At 36.3% G+C, this 21,871-nt stretch overlaps 1 protein-coding gene across 2 annotated transcripts in view; it reads right to left on the minus strand.

Moving 5' to 3' along the window:
- The window catches only part of rapgef3 (Rap guanine nucleotide exchange factor (GEF) 3), a 48,069-nt gene that overhangs the window by 14,310 nt on the left and 11,888 nt on the right, over nucleotides 1-21,871 (minus strand). For both annotated transcript variants that reach the window (XM_053482724.1, XM_053482723.1), the window contains 10 exons: nucleotides 19,784-19,828; nucleotides 11,120-11,226; nucleotides 9,043-9,164; nucleotides 8,733-8,913; nucleotides 5,466-5,550; nucleotides 5,315-5,375; nucleotides 4,711-4,787; nucleotides 4,393-4,539; nucleotides 4,201-4,307; nucleotides 2,539-2,627 (listed from right to left, as the gene is read on the minus strand). In XM_053482724.1, coding sequence (XP_053338699.1) covers nucleotides 2,539-2,627; nucleotides 4,201-4,307; nucleotides 4,393-4,539; nucleotides 4,711-4,787; nucleotides 5,315-5,375; nucleotides 5,466-5,550; nucleotides 8,733-8,913; nucleotides 9,043-9,164; nucleotides 11,120-11,226; nucleotides 19,784-19,828 — 1,021 coding nt within the window. The remainder of the gene's footprint in view (nucleotides 1-2,538; nucleotides 2,628-4,200; nucleotides 4,308-4,392; nucleotides 4,540-4,710; nucleotides 4,788-5,314; nucleotides 5,376-5,465; nucleotides 5,551-8,732; nucleotides 8,914-9,042; nucleotides 9,165-11,119; nucleotides 11,227-19,783; nucleotides 19,829-21,871) is intronic.

Consider the following 21,871-nt stretch of genomic DNA (forward strand, 5'->3'; position numbering starts at 1 on the left):
GGTTAGAGCCACCCCAGTGGCATATGAGGGACCCATAACATACATGGTTTAATATTAATGGTTTTAATGTTGTAAATAATTCAGTTCATACGTTTTCAATGTGTCCTTTTAAACTTCTCTGAAATAGCTTTATATCTATGGAAAAAACACAATGGGATGTGATATAGAAAATTAATCAACAATATAGTGGTTTAGTGAGACCCAACAAGGATCTGATTATTTTTCTATAATACATCCCCCCCCCAAAAAAAAAAAAAAAAAATTATAATAATATATATATATATATATATATATATATATATATATATATATATAGGCTAATTCAGAGCACAGACAGGTTCGTGCAGATGAAGGCAGAATGAGATGACAAATTCATCAGATTAAGAGAGAAGCTGCTGAAATGCCATTACAAAGCATAAAACAGGTATTCGGCCACCGCTAACCAATGCTCACAAGCAGAAACAGTTGCAGTGGACCCAGGGATACATGAAGACTAATTTTTAAACAGTCTTGGTTACTTATGAGTGTCGTAAAACCTTGGATGGTCCAGATGGATGGAGTAGTGGATGATTGTAATATGAACAAGGAGATGCCGGAGTCATGTTTTGGGCCAAAATCATGGGGAGAGAGCTGGTAGGCCCCTGTAGGGTCCCCCTGAAGGTGTGAAAATGACCCCTGCAAAGTATATTGACTGACCCCTTTCTTTCATGGTACAAAAAGAAGAACTGTGCCTTCCGTAGCAAAATCATCTTCATGCACGACAATGCACCATCTCATGCTGCGAAGAATAGCTCTGTGTCATTGGCTGCTATGGGCATAAAAGATGAGAAACTCATGGTGTGGCCACCATCCTCCCCTGACCTCAACCCCATTGAGAACCTTTGGAAAATCCTCAAAAGATCTATGAGGGTGGGAGGCAGTTTGATTCAAAACAGGAGCTCTGGGAGGCTATTCTGACATCCTGCAAAGAAATTCAAGCAGACACTGTCCAAAAACTCACAAGTTCAATGGATGCAAGAATTGTGAAGGTGAGATCAAAAAAGGTGTCCTATGTTAAGATGTAACATGCCCTGTTAGGATGTTTTTGATTGAAATAGTTTTTGATTTCAGTAAATATGACCTCCTAATGCTGCAAATTCAACAAAAGCCTATTTTCAGTTCTTTACAGCCTATAAAATGTTTTAACTCTGTTGTGCATAATAATTTGGAAGAGTGCATTTTCATTTTTTTTTTTATAAATATTGTTATCATTAGGGGGCTTGTTCAATAAAATACAAATTAATTGCTTATAGTTGATGACAAAAAAATTAAACTGACTAATATATGTTGAAGAATGGTGAAGAATCAGCCCAGAACCACACGGGAGGAGCTGGTCAATGCCGTGAACAGAGTTTGGCCCATCGTTTGCAAGGCTACCATTAGTAATACACTAAGACATCATGGTTTAAACTCTTGCATCGAACGGAAGGTTCCCCTGCTTAAGTCAACCCATGTCCAGGCCCGTCTGAAGTTTGCCAGGGACCATCTGGATGATCCAGAGGAGTCATGGGAGAATGTCCTGTGGGCCGATGAGACCAAAGTAGAACGTTTTGCTCTTAACTCCATTCGCCGTGTTTGGAGGAAAAGACTAGACTGTATTAAGGAGAGGATAAACGGGGCCATGTATTGTGACATATTGGGCAAAAACCTCCTTCCCTCAGTCAGAGAATTAAAGAAGGGTCGTGGCTCCGTAAGAAGCAAATGGACTATTTAAAAGCAAAATAACTGGTCTTTTAGGGTTAGAAATCTGGCTGATAAGCAAGTGATCAAATACTTATTTGACACAGCAATTCACAAATACATTTTTTTTTTTAAATCATCCAATGCGATTTCCGGATTTTTCTTTTTAGATTCTGTCTCTTACAGTGGAAATGCACCTATGCTGAAAATTGGAGACCCTTTCATGATTTCTAAGTAACGAACTTTTACAATTACAGGGTGATCAAATACTTATTGACCTCTGTACTGTACTGTATATATATATATATATTTTTTTTTTTTTTTTTCTTCTTTTTTTTCGAAAAATCATTTCACAAAGCTTCACTATATTAGTGACTGCACATTTTTATTTGTTCTCCTGCATAATTATAGTTTATTCGCGTCAGACTTATTAAGACAAGTGCTAATATACTGTTTATCTGTGATTTGTAGTACAGCAAGCACTATTGTGCAATTAAAGAAAATTAATCTATAGTTTCTGACCAATCAAATTTGAAAATTCAACAGTATGGTATAACCTTTATTATGGTATAACATATTATTTCTGACTGAGCAATCTGACAAGGGCATTCCTATAGTTGTGATAACGCTGTGCCCTCATGCTTATGCCACCACAGCTGATATTCATCACAACAGCACTCCCTCTCATGTGATATTGCTTAATGCAATATACATTGCAAGTTTATTACTTTAATCATATATACATAACTGGCAGTTTAGTTTCTTATACAAGAAATGTAAAAGTTATAGAAAGACATGCTGCACATGCAGGTGTCAGACCTATGGGATCACAGCCATTAGTGTCCAGTTTAACTGTCTCTAGGACATGTTCAAGAATCTTCTCTGGTGTTCCTGACATCACTGTATACCTGAGAAAAAAGTCAGAGAGAATGTATGATGAGATGGTGAGCCATGTACAGTTTCCAATAGCACCAAAACACTAATTTTACTGTTTTTGTCTTACATTGTCCATTGTGCATTAGTGTTAAATGATATGCTGTCGTGTCCTGTTATTGGTGTAAACATCTTTTTGTCTGCTCTGTTTATTTGCTTTTGTTAGTCCACTATTAGTTTGTACAGTATATGTATACTATAGGTATCAAATAGCCAGCAGTGCAATACAAAAAAATATGCAGTTACAGACCAAGACGGATCAAACATTGTAATGAAAAACAATGTGGTCTCTGATTTTGACTATGGCATGAATGTTAGTATTAAATGGAATGCTTTGAGGTTTTAATAAACAGCTTATCTTTTGGCAATATCACACAATAATGTTTACGCAGAAATAACTTGTTTCAGCAAGAGAAATCAGAGGAGAATAACTTCACATTTGAAGATCACAAGAACAATCATGCAGCAATCATGAACATAGTTTCATCAAAACTGGATAGTTCAACACTGGAAAAAGACTAGGTGTTTTTTTTTCTAACTTTAACTGTCCAATTTTGGTGAGCATAAGCATGCCCACGACAGCCTCAGATTCCCGTTCTTTGCTGACAGTCATGGAACCAAATGTGGTCTTTTATCTCAAGGTTTGATGTTTTGTGCATGCTGAGATGCTTTTCTACTTACCATGGTTGTATAGAGTAATTATTTGAGGTTCCTCCATACTGGTACCTCACCAATCTGGCCATTGTTGTCTCTTAGCAACAAGGAGTTTTTTACCAATGTTTTTGTTTTTTTCTCACCTTTCTAAGTAAACTAAGTGTTGTGTGTTCATGAGATCAGCAGTTTACAAAATATTCGAACTATCCCATGTGGTACCGATTGATTCTATAATGGATTATGGTTTACTCTGTATTTAGCATGCCTGCCTGGGCTTTGACCATGACTTATCAACACCATTTACATTTGTTGGATCCACCCCAGTAAAAGCACTGCTAGCCTTATGCACTAGCAATCTGCCACACTCATGTGCTAGTGCTGCAAACTATCAATCAATCAATCAATCAATCAATCAAAAAAAAAAAAACCCAAATTGCAGTATGCACCCATTTATTATAGATAATAGTGTGGAATTTATGGAGAGTTTGTCATTAATTTAATTCTTTATTTTTAATAATTTAGAAGCAAACATTCTCTTAATGAGTTCATTTGTGCTATTATTTGCATTATTGTTAGCTTACAATTAAATATAAAATGGTTAATTTAATAGTAAATTATCGCAATTGAAACGTGTCAAAATAATTGCAATGCAGTTTATGTGCCTATTTCTTTGTTCACGATTACTACTTTCCATTTTAATAGAAAATATATATTGCCTTACCTACCTTAGCATGAATACCTTCATAAATGTTTTACTGTTTCTGATAAGCTTTACTTTTAAATATCTTTAGGTCTGTTGTTGCTCACAATCATAAAAACACACACAAGTACTTTATAAAGCTTTTTGGACATTCAGAAAAAAATAATTAAGAGCAGAATTATGTTTAAATTTACTTGTTGCTGCTTCCTGTCTGATGTGGTGCCTCCTGGCCTGAGCTTTTCTCAAGGACAAGGACAACTTTCCCATGTTCCTCTAAACGTACTGTATTAGCCTCCACGTCCTAAAATACATTAAAAAGTGTTTTTCCACAAAACTGCAAGATGTGGTAATTTGGTGTTGTATGCAGACATACTTTCGCAACTTACCTTAAGTATGCGAATAAAATCTTGCTTGTCTACTCTGAGAAAGTGACAATTGTCTTCCCTCAGTATGATGGTGGCAGCACGAGGAGCATCATTCACTAAAGCAAGCTGGCCAAAGTCTTCTCCTTCATGCAGCGTGGTCACCAAGCCCTTCCCAGACACACACACAGAAACACAATAAAGTTTCCCTCACTTTTCATAAAGCCACCTACTATATAAAGAGTTGTAGAACAATGTGGTGGCCTTTAATTAAATGGCCACCATACAAAGGAGTTCTGAAAAACACATAACAGTAACAAAGGTCCATCCTAATGACTTTACCTTGCCATGTGTGATAACATTAACAGAGCCCCTCCAGATGATGTACCAGGATGTACCTTTGTCCCCTTGGCTGAACACTGAAATAATACTACAATAAATACCCTGAACATGCTGTACTTACAAATAGACATATAACCATTCTGTTCATTTGTTCTAAAAGTATAACCTAATAATATCAGTGGAAACAAAAACCATTAAACATATAAACAATCTATTAATTATCACTTATCAGTAGGGGTGGCTAATCAATTTCATACATATTAGTTTCACAGTAAAAGTCTGTACTCGTCTTAATCAAATAATATTTATGATTTTCAGGCAATGAGAATGAACTCAATCATAATATTGACAGCTTTTGATGCCTAATGATCCACAGCTGGAGAGGCATACACTTCCTACTCAACATGCAAAGACCAGCTCTGTCAAATGTATAGCTGAATATTAAATTATCATGAATCCACCAGATAACATCCTACATTATCCATCACTGCGGTTTGATGTTTTCTTATATTTAAACAAAGCTTGCACTGCCTTTAACACAGTTAAATCAATAGGGCTTTCCTTGCACACTGCTGTTCAAACGTAAGTTTGCTTTTGCACTCACACACTGTGTCTGCCTTGGCATAGGACTCAAAGACAAGCACTGCAGCCAGCTCTTTGCGAACCTAGAAGTATCAACAATAAGAAAGGGAAAGGGTTGATGCATGTATTTGTTACAGAGACAGGAGGAAGCTACATAGAAAGTGCTCACTCACAGAAGTCGACAAATGGGCGACAGCCTTAACATGTAGCAGCTCCTCATAGATAACTTCCACATCCTCAGCTGTCCTTTGGCTTGGACTGACATAAAAAAAGACAGTTATTACATAATCAAAAGATGCTATATGACAGTATGGCCAAGGCGGTTCCTGAGAATAGTGGGATTATATAATCATTGTTTTGCCATTTAAAAGCTTGTTGTTTATTTGTGCATGTTGATCATGTACATTTTTGCTCCGAATAATTTCACACATTAGTTGTCTTGGAAATGGTTTGTTTATTAAGCAAAGATGGACGCTTTGCATGGCAATCTTTTATAACTGCAATGTGTGAACTGTTGATCACAAAAATCCAATTTAAATGAAAATCCAATATAAATGAAAAGTCTTGTACTGTAGATGACATCATTCCATGCATTTGTACATTTATACATTTATAAAATAGCACTATACAGTAGAATACAGTAATTTATAAAATAATTTACTGTAGTTTGTTGTAAAAATTTTATTGTCAATGTACGTATTTAAATTTTCAGTAACAGATTATCAATTATATACCAGTAAACTGGTGACAGGATCATAGGCTATTTTAAGCCTGTACAGACCAAATGCTATTTGATGAGCTCCCACAGACAGAACACTACCAGATGACCCAGTAAACCACAGTCCGTTGTGCACAGTGCCCAGCACAACAAGAGCCCAATAGCCGCTGACCGACACCTAAACTTTCCACACCCATTCTGAATGATCATCCACGAGACACGCCTGACAAACAAATCCACAAATGCACCCCTCCACCATAGCACACCCCTAGACGTCCTGAAGAGTCTAGATGGTTTTAATATTTATGTATTTAATATTATGCCTGAACAGTGTCTAGATTCATTGGATGTTTGGATTTTATTAAAGTGAAATATTTCAAGCTTTTTTTCTCCCAAGTTCTTGAATCAGTTTTTCTTGACAATCTTAAGACTGCGGAAACCATTTTTTTTGTGTGTCTTTTTTTCTCCATCACACTCTTTGGTTACAGTCAATTTTCCATGTATATGCTTTAATAAAGCAATCTGTGAACTGCCAGCCCTTTCAGCAATGACCTTCCTTCTTGTGGAGGGTGTTGGTGTTTTCTGGATAAGTGTCAAGTCAGGAGTCTTTTCCATGATTATGGTTGTGTTTAAGCATAAATATTTGACAATGGCCAAATTGTGATGGCTAGATGAGTCGGTCAAAGCATCACCCAAATTTCAGGTCTTGTGGTGTGTTCCTGATAAGTAGTGATTATTATCTACCAAAAATGGACCATAAAAGTAGCCTCAAACGCTAATGCTTTCAATAATAGAAAGATGTCACAGTGTATGTGCTTATGCTAACCCCTGTTCACAGCTGACAGTGCCTACAATAGGCATATAAACACCAGAAATAAAGTAGGGAGCACTAGAAGAAGAAGGTGGTTTGATCTATACAATTACATTTACTTTTACATCATGAGGAGGGGCGAATGTCACTTTCCCGGGGAGAAGATGGACCAGGGTACACTATGGGAAGAAGGCAAACCAAAATAATGTGATGCTCTAAACAATGTTCTGCCTGGAAACCTTGTGTCCTAGAGGTCAAGTGGATGTTACTTTTAGATGTTCCACCTATTTTGTTGCAAAGCATGTACAATCCTACAGTATGTGGCAACAGACATCCCTAATTTTAGAGGCCTCCTTCAGTAGATTAAAGTACACGGACACACTACAAAGTGGTTCAGGGATAGTTTGAGGAAAGTTCAAGGTGTTTGGTTGGCCTCCAAATTCCCCAGATCTCAATCAGATCACGCATCTGTGGAATGTGCTGGACTAACAAGTCTGATCCACAAATGCCCCACATTGCAATTTACAAGACTTAGATCTGCTGTTAATGTGCTGAGAAACATTAGACACACAGTCCAATGTATATTTAGCAGACCAATAAAATATGTGTAGATTCACAAAGTAGTTCATAAGGTATACACACACATACACAATATAGGTTGTAAGCTCTAACCCTACAGTATATATATATGAACCAATGAACATATATAGGAACATATATACATAAAAACCACTTAGGTTTTAGGTTAACTTTGTGTTACTGGCCGTGTGCTATGGAGTTAGTGGCGTATCCATAAGGTGCTGTAGGTTACGGGATGGGGCCCTTTAGAGTCGGACTTGTTTCTTTGGCGCATTCCATGGATGCTCGGTTGGCTTGACATTTGGGGAATGTGAAGGCCAGTCAACAACCTTGAACTCTTTGCCTGCTAAGCCCAGAGCGCTGCTCTGAGTGTTCTGATACCTTTCTATAATGGCTGCCGTTGACATTTTTCAGTGGTTTATTCTGCATTGGCTTTTCTGTAGGATCAGATTGGCAAGCTATCCTTTGGTCCTCACTGGGTACAGTTAACTGGTTTATTTATTTTTTGGGGAGATTTTTTCCAGATTTTTTCCCCTAATTTTAGTCGTGTCCAATTCCTCCCCGTCACTAGGGGGCTCCCACATTAAGGCTTCTACTACCAATCAGTCAGCAGGGCCGAAGACTATCACGTCTTTCCTCCGAACAACGTGACACCAACCGCATCTTTTCAGATCAATTTTCAGATGAAAAAAAAAAAAAATTAAAAATGTTGGCTCCTGGATTTTGCATGAAAATAAAAAGCAGCAACAAACCTACCGAAAAAAACTCACATTCTCCAGCACACCCAGTTAAAGCTAACCTACCTGTTTATCTTACAATACTGTAAAAAAGTTTTACATACATGGTTACACAGAATGCCATAAGCAAACATCCCTTTTATAACATTTCCACAGAAAAGAAACTTCTATGAAGAGCACTAACGTGAAATAAAACAAACACAGTAAATATCTGGTTTGAAAATGCACTGCATGAAAATAATACATATTGTTAGATTTAGATTTGTGCAGTTTTATAAGTAAAAGTCTACATTTTTTGTTTACGTTTGCAAACTGGTCTGTTATGTAATATGTTGCTTACTTTAAAGGCATGCAAATATTCTTCTGTAATGGCATTTCTTTATTATTTAAATGTCTTTATTTATAAAGGTTCATTTAGGTTCGGAAATATTGAATGGTTTTGTACGTAATGAAGATATGATAAACATACTGTATATAACAAAACTTCTAAAAAAATACACACATACATACACACACACATATATACTGTATATACACACACAACATGACTAAATGAAGTAAATAAGTGAATTTGTCACATTAATTTTAATCTCACCTTTTGCGTAGTTTCATATTTAGAAGAGCATCAGGGCCCATCTGGACCAAGAATGATAAACCTTCTTGAAGCTCATCATCTTTTGTGTCTTTTTCACTGGTTGTGTTATTCAGATCAAATTCAGTCTCCATAAATCGGTAAAACTGTGTGTCTTTGTCATGAAAGTCAAACTCTTGCTTCACTAAAATAGAGATTATGTTCAAAACAAACCAGCTTTTGAATACAGGAGACCTTCTCATCAGGTTAAGAATTATGGAAATGTTGCTAAATTTTGCTATTAAAAAATTAATAGGTTATGTAACCCAGTTACCATTTACAATAATGCCTTCATCGATTAACACCTGCCACATGCCAACAGTCTGATTTCGGGACTGGGAGCAGTCATTCAGCTTCATCAGAAAGTCAACAAGTTCCTTCCCACTGCAACACTGTCTGCATTAAAAAAAGAATATTTACATGATCATGTAAGTAAAAAAGAAGTAATAACATTCAATACTGTATAACACTAACACGAATTGTTCATGTCAGTCTTTTTTATTGAGAAAAAATATGCTCTTAAAAATCTGCAAAGTTAAAAATAATTTTTAGGTCAGCAGATTTAAAAAAAAAGTGTTCAACCCATTCAAAGTACTAGTACTTTAGTAGCAGCTTAAAGTATGTTGCGATAGGGGTACGGTCTGTTGCTCCTACTAGCTTTGCACACTGGTATGGGGATAATTTTTTTTTTCTTTCTTTTGTAGCAGATTTTCTCCAGGTTCTTAAGGCTAGTTGATGTTTTTTAAAAATTTAAAAGCTTTTATTTCTTTTATTACATTCCAAGAAAGTCAGAAGTTTACATACACTTAGCTAGTAATTGTTGGATTTCAATTGTTTTACATTGGTCAAATGTTTCTGGTAGTCTTCTGCAAGCTTCTTACAATAAGTTGCTCAATTTTAGCTTATTCCTTCTGACAAAACTAGTGTAACTGAGTCAAGTTTATAGGTCTTCTTTTCCCTTTTTCAGTTCTCGCCACACATTTCATTAATTAATGCTTGATTGAGGTCAGGACCACTCCAATACCTCAACCTTTTTTATACATTAAATATTATAGCATGAATGCAAAAATAGCAAACTATAAATGAAATAATCTGTAAACAATTTTGGAAAAAAACTTGTGTCATGCATGACACAGATTTCTTAACTTAGGCTAAAACTATAGTTTGTTCTGTGGATTTCTGTGGGGTGGTTAAAAAAATCACCTTTAATGACAGCCTAAGTGTACACTATGTATGTAAACTTCCAACTTCACCTGTATGTTTTCAGGTTCTAAATAATAATAATGTCTGGTCTTTACCAACTTTTACAAACAAATCAGTAACCTCATGCGACAACACTAAAACAAAAAGTTTCAATATGCAATATTTCCCCCCAAAAAAGAATCCAACATACAAAAATGTCATAAAAAAAATAATAAAATACACACATATAGGTATACCCTTCCTCCTTCCACAACTGCAAGCATTCTGGTGTTAATAATGAAATTAAATGTACAGAATCAGTTAATTATCAAGTGTTACTAAATCTACAGTACAGTATAGAGGCAGAACATCTTGCCAAGATGAAAGGAAATCAGCCATTACCTTAGAGAAGCAACCGTTACTGATTATCAGTGTGTGAAGGGTTATAAGACCATCTTCACAGAATTTAAAATTCAACATTCTACAGACAGAAGGACTGTTAATGCCTTTAACAGAGATCTGTAAATAGAGCTAAAGGAGGGATACAATTTTATGAAAATAACTGCACAATCAGAAAAGGACTGAACAAGCATGACTTTCAAGCATGGATGGCTAGTAAAAAGGCCATTCTCTACGGGGATTTAGCAACACAATTTTTTATTTCTTCTAATATTTCTTGGTCACTTCTCCTAGCAGCAGGCAAGCATGGCAGTGGAGGGGTGATGATTTGTTCTTTTTTTTTTTTTTTTTTAGCAACATGAACTTGTAAACTTGCAGTCAAATAAACACTAATGAACTCCATTTTATACCACAGCATTTTTTAGACAAATCTGAGGTCATCTGTGTAGCAGTTTAAGCTTGGCTGAAAATGATCCCTGGCACACCAGTAAACTGATTTGAATTGCTAATTGCTAATAGTGAATTGCTAAAAAAAGAAGAAAACTTTACATTTTTAAGTTACTTGAACATTGAGATATGTTGGGATTTGTTATAGGTTTGTTAAAAGTAAGTAGAAGAACACTGTTTGACCCAGATAAATGAACTCAGCACTAAAAAAAAAGTGTCCTTCTTTGTGATAAAAATGATGTTTTATATGATGTGTATTCTCTGTCCTGTAAGAGAAAAACACAGTTTATTTAGGAACTTTTAATAGTAATAGACAGATATACCTGTAGGTCTTAAGGTGATGTTTTCTGTCTCTGATTAGATCTGGATTTCTTTCCTTCAGTGCACTATACACCACACGAGCTGCCTTTAAGACCCGATCAGACAAAAACTAAATAAAGAATAGAAATAAAAAAAAGCATAAATTGTACTTGCATGCATTTATAATACAGTGAACTGTGTTTAAAATAAAGTTGTAAAATGGCACATTTAGAAGGCTTAACTTCCTAAACTTAACTTGTCCTGATGAGCTTTTGGTCTGAATGTGTGCTTGGTGTAGGTGACAATACAGTATGCAGATGCATTGCTCTGATTTACTTCCTTTTATTTAACTACAGTCTAAAGAAGCAAAGAATGAACTAAACAATAAACAACATACTTCCTATTCCGTGTGTGTGTGTGTGTGTGTGTGTGTGTGTGTGTGTGTTGTTTTTGAGTGTGCATGCACATGTGTGGGTGACTGGCTGTTGTGAGAATGGGTCATGTTACTCTGATCTCCCTCACCTACTCTGCAGAGGCTGATGAATGTGTAGGTTTTAAGCACGCTACACGACTACTTCCTTTCACCTCAAACCCCTGTTTGTGCTCCGGTGTGGTTTCTCAAACTTTCTGTTACATCACAAGTGTCCCTTTCTAAATCAAACCTTTTCTTAACTATAGTCTTAACCTGCATCGAGCAAGACTGCACCCTTGAATCACCTATTGACTCTTTATTCTCTATTCGTACACTATAATACTTAATTTAAAGTGAAATGTGAAAAAATAGATAAAAGAATTTGTTGATTTTTCTGATTACGTTCCACTATTTAAAAGTAATAAAGATGCTAAAGTCAAGAATATAAAATAACACATCATTACAAGAAAAAAAAAACCACATAATTAAGTAGATTGAAAAACAGTAAAAAAATGAAAAACAATTTTTCCACATGTATCCTGGCTCATATATTTTAATTAGTTTAAATTACAGATTTACTATTTTTAATTGCCATAGACAAAATGAAATGAAATATTACAAAGTGGGACAGCCCTGGAGGGTTTAAGCCCTGAGCTAAATAAGTGACGAGATGAAAGACTCAAACACAGGGACACAGGGCTGTGAAAAAGTATGTATTACAAGTATCTACAAGTATGTAGACTGTTTGTGGTTAGATTAATCATATTGTCTCAATGAAATATATTTTTAAGTGTTTCTATTTACTTATACCTATTTCTTTGTAAGTGTTAAAAATGAGGTTGAACTTTTTCTAACAGTGCAAATTTAATATTTTCATTTCTCAATGCTCCCTAGGGTCCCCTTGGGGTTCAGTCTACTTAGAGCCTCTGGAATTTCCCCTCTGGATACACACAAACACACACACACACAAACACACACACACACACACACGCGCACACACACACACACACACACACACACACACTGAACAAACCTTACTTACATTTATTACAATGTATTTACATTATCAAGTTGCTTGTTTATTTCTTGCGACATAGTTTGTGATGACTTAAGTACAACATGGTTACAGTACATATGTTTTATCATTATCCTCTCCTTCTCTCTCATGTTGTTTGGTAATTTTTTTTTTACAGTTCTGTCCTCTGTCCCACCCCAGAGACCTCTAGCTTGGTTAGTCACAAATGATAATTTAACTGATTTCTGGCCTGTGAAGGACTGGATGACCTTAGTCTAATCAGTCTAAATCAGTCTGCACTCACTTTATTTTACATGCAGTAACAACAATAAAACACCCGCAAACAAGTACAAAACAACTGTTAGTACTTATTACTACTCTTAAAATGGCAAAAAAACTGAAATCCGTGACAACTGAAATTGTGACTATAACTCATCACATAAAAACAACTATTTTACTCTAAATAAGATAAGTGGAATATTTCCTTATTTTAACAAACTGTTTTAGTATTTTTAACAGCTGTGAGCTACAGAACTGAATTGCTGAGAACTTACTTGCCATGTCTAGTTTGATTGGTATAAAACTTTCCTGACCAGACCATCAATCTCAATCTACTAAATATTCCCACTGCCCATGGACACTATGTCCACAGAACTGTAAATCTCACTTCTGTCCTCTAGACCACAGCCGAGTCACTTAGAGGGCAAATACGGGATGGTAAGGTTACACAAAAGGTCATGGTTATTCTCATCCATTTTCCCAGGACTCCTGATTACATTGCTGAACAAATTGCATTTAATGTCATAGCTGAAAAGTTATGCTAGAACAGAATTATGTTGAATTATTACCCTAATATTGAGTGACATAAATTCTTAATACAATATTATGTAATTGTCCTTGTGTGTTTTTGGACTATCATGAATCTTATACTGTACTGTACTTACTACAGCTATGGCTTCTCCACAAATTAATGAATGTTAATTTAGGTATTAATCCAATGCTTAGGAGTTTAACTTACAGACTTACTCACATAATTAAAATTTTGCGGCAGACACTAGTGTTACCAGTAGTAGGGTGGCCTTGCTGGGCTAGAATGAAGACTCCACAATAATTGTGGAAACTACACTTTCTAAAACATGCTTTTTTCTCAGGCATTAACTACATTCAGAGGTAGAAGGTAACTTTAGTTAATACATTTGCTTTGTTACTGTACTTACAGTAAGTACATTTTTCACGTATCTGTACTTTACTTGAGTACTCTAATTAGTGTTTTTTTTCTTTCAGTCCACTACCTCCTGAAACATATATCTGTACTTTATACCTCACTACACTACTGCATGGCATTCTGTTCCATAAACACAGTAGTGTTTAGTATTTGTAGCAGTAATATAGCCAGTGGTATTATGAGTAATTCCATGATTTGCCTTTCCTCAGTGAGACGCTTAATCGTGTAGCAGGTGTTTGAAATCAGAAGCAGAAATGTTAGACAGCAGTGAAAAACTGACGAAAAGTACCCGCAGACAGAGACAGAGTTTTTTCTATTTTAAACTTTTCTTTTAAAAACTTTTTCTTAAAGGCTACTGTAAAGACATGAGGGTGTTACTTTTGATACTTAAGTAAATTTGAAGGTGGGTACTTTGAGGAAATTTAGGAATATGAGGATGTCTACTTTTACTTGAGTAATATTTTACCTAGGGTAGCTCTTCTATCACTCAAGTGCAGGATTTGTGTACTTTGACCCCAAATGACTATCTTTCATCAAAAACATACTGACACACTCATGTGATGTGCCTCATTATTTTTTAACTAGACATGTGTCAGCTATTGTAAAATGGACGTACAATATATTGCCAAAAGTATTCTCACTCCTCACTCACCCATCCAAATTATTGAATAAGGTGTCAGTTAATGGGCACCTAGGCATGCAGACTGCTTCTACAAACATTTGTGAAAGAATGGGTCTCTCTCAGGAGCTCAGTAAATTTTAGTGTGGTACCGTGATAGGATGCCACCTGTGCAACAAGTCGTGAAATTTCCTCACTACCAAATATTTCACAATTTGTTCCACTTTTGTATTATAACAAAGTGAAAGTAATTGGGAACAACATCAACTCAGCGATGAAGTGGGTAAGCGGATGCTGGTCAGCGGATGCTGAGATGAATAGTGCACAGAGGTTTCCAACTTTCTGCAAAGTTGATAGCTACAGACCTCCAAACTTCATGTGGCCTTTGATTAGTTTAAGAACGGTGCGTAGAGACCTTCATGGGATGGGTTTCCATGGCAAAGCAGCTGCATCCAAGCGAAGGGCAATGTCACCAAGGGCAATGCAAAGCATCGGATGCAGTGGTGTAAAACACGCCGCCACTGGACTCTTGACGTGTTCTCTGGAGGGATGAATCATGCTTCTCTGTCCGGCAATCTGTTGGACGTGCCAGGGTTTGGCAGTTGCCAGGAGTACGGTACTTGTCTAACTGCATTTGCAGTTGGGCTCGGCCCCTTAGTTCCAGTGAAAGGAACTCTTAATGCGTCAGCATACCAAGACACTTTGGACAATTTCATGTTTCCAACTTTGTGAGCTTGGAGGTGACTCCTTCCTCTTCCAACATAACTGCGCACCAGTGCACAAAGCAAGGTCCATAAAAACATGAATGAGAAAGTTTAATGTGGATGAACTTGACTGGTCGGCACAGAGTCCTGACTCAACCAGACAGGACACCTTTAAAATGAATTAGAGCAGTGACTGCGAGCCAGGCCTTCTTATCCAACATCAGTGTCTGACCGCACAATGGTCCTTCTGCAAAAATGTTCAAAATTTCCCCTAAACACACTCCCAAAACCTTGTGGAAAGCCTTGCCCAAAGAGTTGAAGGTGTTATAGCTCCAAAGGGTGGGCCAACAGCATATTAAATCTTATGGATTAAGAATTAAAGGTTACTCAAGTTCATATGCATGTGGAGGCAGGCGAGCGAATACTTTTGACAAGTCATACTCAGACATACATATTACGTTACTAATGTTTATTTAACATATATTTGGCGAGGTCACCTAAACAAATGCAAGTAACACTACTGCAACCTCCTCATTATTTTTTCATCACAATGTACTTTATTCCGCCCATAGTCTACACAAGGAAATGTTGCAGGAAGACCAGCTTCAACCAAAACAGTGTGTTGATTTCCACAGGAAAAAGCTCTGTAAAACCCTAGACCTAACGCCTTAGCCTCTCCTGTTTTGGTGCAGTCTGTAACAACCCAGCCAAAATCTTTTTGTATGAATAGCTGGGTTTTTACAGTCTGGGTCATATATAATAGAAATGGTTGGATTTTTTTCAGTTGTAGAAATACTGAGCTAGCATTCAATTTGACCAATTGTGAGATGTCCTGCAGACATCCTGTAGACATGTACAAAATCTTAAGAGCTTGCGTATGTGGGTTCTAATTCTGTCTTAGAATTTAAGTAGTATAATTCAGGAAAAAGAAGTACTCCTGCATTCTTATAAGAAAAATTTCCCTTTCTGGCACCTCATTAAGGGTCACAGATAAGACCAATACTGCATACATCAGGGTGAGTGTAGGGTGGGAAAGAAACACTGGCAGAAAAGTTCTCTGGCTATGCATAAAAAAAGGTGGTGTTGACAATGTCTGTACTAAAAAAAAGCCCACAACAGCTTTAAACAGGATCAAGATAGACCAAATTTTTTGATAAAAATGGGGCAAATTGCTAGAATACAAAATGTTTTAATTTAAAGTATTCATTATGACAACTGACTATTTATTGTGCAAAACTGATGGATTAAAAATATTCTTTTTGTTTATTGCAATATACTTTAGATTTTTTTGGTGCTCAGAAAACAGCACTCAGTCATTCATATGATACAGCTGTGGAAGTGGCATCTATTGATAAGGAACAGGCATTAGAGACACAAAAAAGGCTTATTCATTTCTGTATTTCTTTTGAAGCATTTAATACAAGGGTGTTAAGGTTTAATAATAATAATGATGATACAATTTATTTAAATTGCACAATTTGTATACACTACATTCTATTTCACATGACTACAAACCATGCCACATGATTCAGTCACATGCTAAGTTTCACTGGATTTCAAACCTGTTTCCAACCAACTACACCCCTTGATATAACCAGGATATTTAAACACTCTTTGGAAAATCTTGCTTCTAGCCAGTTTTAATGACATTGTTCTGGTGTGTGTTCTGACCTTGTTTTCATGTTTGCCTGCATTTAGCCTGATTGCTGACCGCCTGTCCCTTGCTTGTTTTTGACTGTGAATTTGGCACAGTCTCTGTAAAATCTACAGGTAGGTAAAACTGCACTGTATTATGATCTGTATTATGAGAATTTAATAGGTCACTGTGACACTCATTCACCTTCTGTCATCTTCAGTACTGTAATGTAAATGAGTCTTGGTAACATGCTCTTTGGGGTGCTACTGTATGTGGATTATTTTCCAATAGCAAACACCCTGCGTTTTATTCTCTACTTTAAGGTGGGGTGGCGTGAAGCGTTTAAATTCCAATATTTTCCCTCATTGTTATGCATCTACTTCAAAATTCACATGTTAATTTTAACTTAGTACATTGAATTTAAATTGAATTAGCATTTGTCTCATTTAGAAATGGCTAAGGGCTTCATTAGTACTGTATGTGTTAGTATGCAAGTTCTTCATGGATCAAATCAGTCATAGAAACTTGTGCTTACTCAGACAGTAAAATTTGGTCGCTTAATGGGGCAAGTAATCTTCAGGCAAATGGAATTTTAGTTGTTAGATAGTAAAAATAAATATGACATTTTTATTCAATTTTCCATTTTAAAAAGTTATTGTTGTTAGCCCCAGATAGCTAATGCCCCAAGTTGAGTATGTTGCAAAATCAGAGGCTGTGTTACTGACACAACAATCTGAGCCTTTATTTTCAACTGTGTGACAGCTCTGACAACAGATTATCAATAAATTATAATCCATATACAGTGCATTCGGAAAGTATTTATAGCGCATCACTTTTTCCCCATTTTGTTATGTCACAGTCTTATTCTAAATAGGATTAAATGAATTTTTTCCTCAGAATTCCACACACAACACCCCATAATGACAACATGATTTTTGCAAATTTATTAGAAATAAAAAATTGAGAAAGCACATGTACATAAGTGTTGACAGCCTTTGCAAAATTGAGTTCAGGCACATCCTATTTCCCCTGATCATCCTTGAGATGTTTCTGCAGCCTAATTGGAGCCCGCCTGTGGTAAATTCAGTTGATTGGACATGATTTGGAAAGGCACACACCTGTATATAAGGTCCCACAATTGACATGTCAGAGCACAAACCAAGCATAAAGTCAAAGAAATTGTCTGTAGATCTCCGAGACAGGATTGTCTCGAGGCACAAATCTGGGGAAGGTTATAGAAAAAATTCTGCTGCTTTGAAGGTTCCAATGAGCACAGTGGCCTCCATCATCTGTTAGTGGCGAAGCTCGAAACCAGGACTCTTCCTAGAGCTGGCCGGCCATCTAAACTGAGCGATCGGGGGAGAAGGGCCTTAGTCAGGGAGGTGACCAAGAACCCAATGGTCACTCTGTCAGAGCTACAGAGGTCCTCTGTGGAGAGAGGAGAACCTTCCAGAAGGAGAACCATTTCTGCAGCAATCCACCAATCAGGCCTATATGGTAGAGTGGCCAGAGAGTCCCATCAGCCCTGAGAATTTTGTTTCTTATGGTTTAAAAGTCCTTCAGGTGCCTTTTGGCAAACTCCAGGCAGGCTGCCATGTGCCTTTTACTAAGGAGTGGCTTCCATCTGGCCACTCTACCACTGGGAAATTGAACTTTATATCACTCTAAACTCACAGGTTTTTTCATAACTGTCAATCACGCTAATTGTGTAATGGGTGAAAGTAGGTTGGTACATTCTGCAGCAAGAAGTTAACGTACTGTAGCTGATATTCTAAAGCGGAACAAGTGGAATGCTAGCATAATTCACCCGTTATCAGTCGCTACCTGTTGGTCAACAACTCCACCAGGTGCAATTAGTTAGTTCTGCCAGTTGTGAAAGGATATATGTCGCCAGAGGAAAATAACTTTATTACAGCTGTGATATATATATATATATATATATATATATATAGCACAGCACTCCCACTTATGTAATGTTGCTTAAACAAAGACATATGATGAAAACCAGCGAGACAGAGCTAAAAGTGAAAGAGGAAAGGAAATTTCTCCACAATTGGTCTGAAATGATTTCTATGGTCTGCTATTATCAGGAATGACTCAATGTGTGTTTTACTGTACGTGCATGGAAGAAATCAGATATAAGATGAAATAAAATTTAATAACTATGAAATTATATTGTCATATAAACAATAATCAATGATGATTGTAGAACTGTTCCCAATTCCATTTTATTCATTAGATCTCTCTATAGTACTCATGTATACAGGTTTTCAATCCAAAATTTATTATTTTTTTGCATTTATTTATATAATTTCCACCACTAGGATGAATGTAAATAATTATACAGTGTAAATCTACAGTGATCTTTTTAGTCATTTACATAGCTGTTTCTTTACATAGTTAAATAGTGGAAGCTGATTGGCTGGTGTCATTTCAAACACTGATTGATGCTTTGCAGTTAGAACCTTATATAACCTAAGTAAAGAGTGACTTTAAAATAGCAAAATTTAAAAATAAGACTTTATTTTTATATTTGACTTGTAGGTTTGGCAAGTACACCATCTTTTAAAAAGATTAATGTCAAGCCCTGAATTCATGGTAAAGCAAGGCTTACACAATAGCAGAGACTGATGGCAACGTACACCAACAATAGAGATAGAGGGTGTAGACACAGATCTGTGTAACAGATTTTTTACAAAAGTGAACCATTGGTGTGACGTCACTGCTGAGGGGTGAGGTTGCTGAGTGTCTAGAAACTGAATCCAACAGGTGAATTTTCTTTACAAAGGATTAAAAAGTTTAGGTTATTAAGTTAATAACTTAAATGCTTTCAATGTGAGCTTGTAAGTTTGGTATAGAATAAACTAACTTAATTTAAGAGAGTGTATAATGGGTCTTTTTGTGCATTAAATAAAAGGAGCAAGATCTACTAATAAAAGGGGGAAAATAATATATTGTCTTGTAAGCATTATTAGTTAATGCTTATATAAGCGATTTAATTGCAGATATGTGGATAGTATTTACAGCTTAAAACTTTTAAAGGTTTGACACCATTTTTTTTTCAAGACATTCATACCTGCTTCATTGTGTCCTGTGTGTCCAAGGCCTCAGGCAGTGGTGTCTGTGGGGAAATACAAGAAAGAATATGATGTTGATGTAAAGAACTGAAGTGACTGAACTTAATAAAATTCATAAAACTGTAATCTTTAACTTAATCGTGTATTTCAGTGTGAGAAGCTGTAGGACAAGGGCCTTACAAGGAAGTTCGATAGACAGGACACACATACCTCTAATGATTCCTAGAGGAATGTCATCTACTGTGCCTTTTTAATGAAGCTACAAATATGTGATTAGTCATGTGTTATCACAGTAATAGCACCCAGTCATACAGGTATTTGCAGTTCATTGTAACTCAATTATCAGTGTGAGATGCGGTAGACACATCTAAAAACTTTAGGTTTGTCTCTGACCAAATAGCATTATAACAGGTTTAACAGGTTGCCAAAACATTTGTGGTATGGAAAATCAGATGAGTTTCATATGAACAGCTATTGTTTTTAAGGCAATAAGTATCTACTTAAACTAATGTTTAATGGTTAAAATCAAATTCCAAAAACACAGGAAAAAATCCAACAGCAAACAGAAAATAAACATGGTGTCATTTAATACCCATATGTGTGTATTTGCATATTCCTCTTACTGTATAATTTGTGATTTTCTATAAAGAATTCTAGTGTTTCCCCATGTTAAATAGACAGGCATTGTAGGCTGATTGCTATTTTCAAATGTCCTGTAGTGTGTACTTGGGTGTGTAAGTACTTGAAACTGTATTATGTCACAAGCCGCATACACTTATGAGGTGACTATCACTCAAGCAGCACTTAGAGCTTGTGGTGATACTTAGCATGAAAACAGAGAATACAGTTCTCCTTGCAATCAAAGCCAAGCTGAATCAATAGCTTCCCATACTGCTTCTGTGTGGCATGATGATCATGCATAGAGGCGCTGAAAGAATTAATCAAGAAGTTAACTGGCATGTGATTTGAGATATACAAGAGGTTTGAGACTTGACTTAGGGTAAAAGGCAGGGTACACCCTGGACAGGATCCATCACAGGGCAAACGCAGATACACATTCATATGGTCATTAGGGAATGCCAGAATGCCCCTTATTGTGGGAGAAAACCGTAGGACCCAGAGAAAATCCACCAAGCACAAAGAAACATGCAAACCCCATGCACACAGACAATTTTTCTCTGAAGTATTAAGTATAAAGTATAAGGTATTTCTTTATATTTGTTATGATCCTCCTGTATTTGTCCCAGTTTTTTGGTGTTTTAGACTTTTGCATTTTGTGAGACTCTTTCCCAGCACACGCTACACTAGTCAGTTGTTTTTAATGACATTCACCTGCACCTTGTCCTGTCTAATTAGTTTGCTTATTTATAGGCCATGTTTCAGTCTGCTCTTTGTCTTGTGGCTGTTTTATTTACTGCTGTTATTATCCTGTTTAGGCCACTATTATCTGTGTTTGCTTTTCTGTTCCGTTTAATTCAATAGCCTAGTTAATTAGCCTTAGTGATAGTTCCTAGTCACAGTGTTCATGTTCATGTCGGTAACCCGTGTTTTTACTTCACTTACATAACAAACATCGGTCTGCACTTACACCCTGCCTCTCCACAATACATGACAATATTCTTATTGGTTTGCAACACAAATGTGCCAAATATTTATTTACATCATTATAGTAGGTCCTTATCAATCGCAATTAGTATTAATAATAATATAAATAAAATATAATAATAACATTTTATCCTCCCTGGTGACTTTGAGGTAGTTTCAGTAAAACTTCTGAAGCTGGCATGCTTAGCTGGCAGGTGGAACTGTCCTCATCTTATCTAAGCTATGTACATTCTCTAAAATATCTGTACACCATACTTCCACATTTGCGGGTAAGACCTGTTTATAACCTTAGTTTTACAACACTCAGGTCAGGTGTTGTATGGTATCGCAACATCTGCCTTGTGCAATGTTAAAGTGACAAAGGAGGCCTACACAGGCTGTTTAATATTGTTTATGTATTAACCTTTCTACTGTAATTGTCTGGGTCTTGTGAAAACTTCTCCCTGAATACAAGAGCAACAAACAAATGAATCAGCCAGTGC

Source organism: Clarias gariepinus, chromosome 22 (genome assembly GCF_024256425.1).
Source record: "Clarias gariepinus isolate MV-2021 ecotype Netherlands chromosome 22, CGAR_prim_01v2, whole genome shotgun sequence".
NCBI classification, from domain to species: Eukaryota; Metazoa; Chordata; class Actinopteri; order Siluriformes; family Clariidae; genus Clarias; species Clarias gariepinus.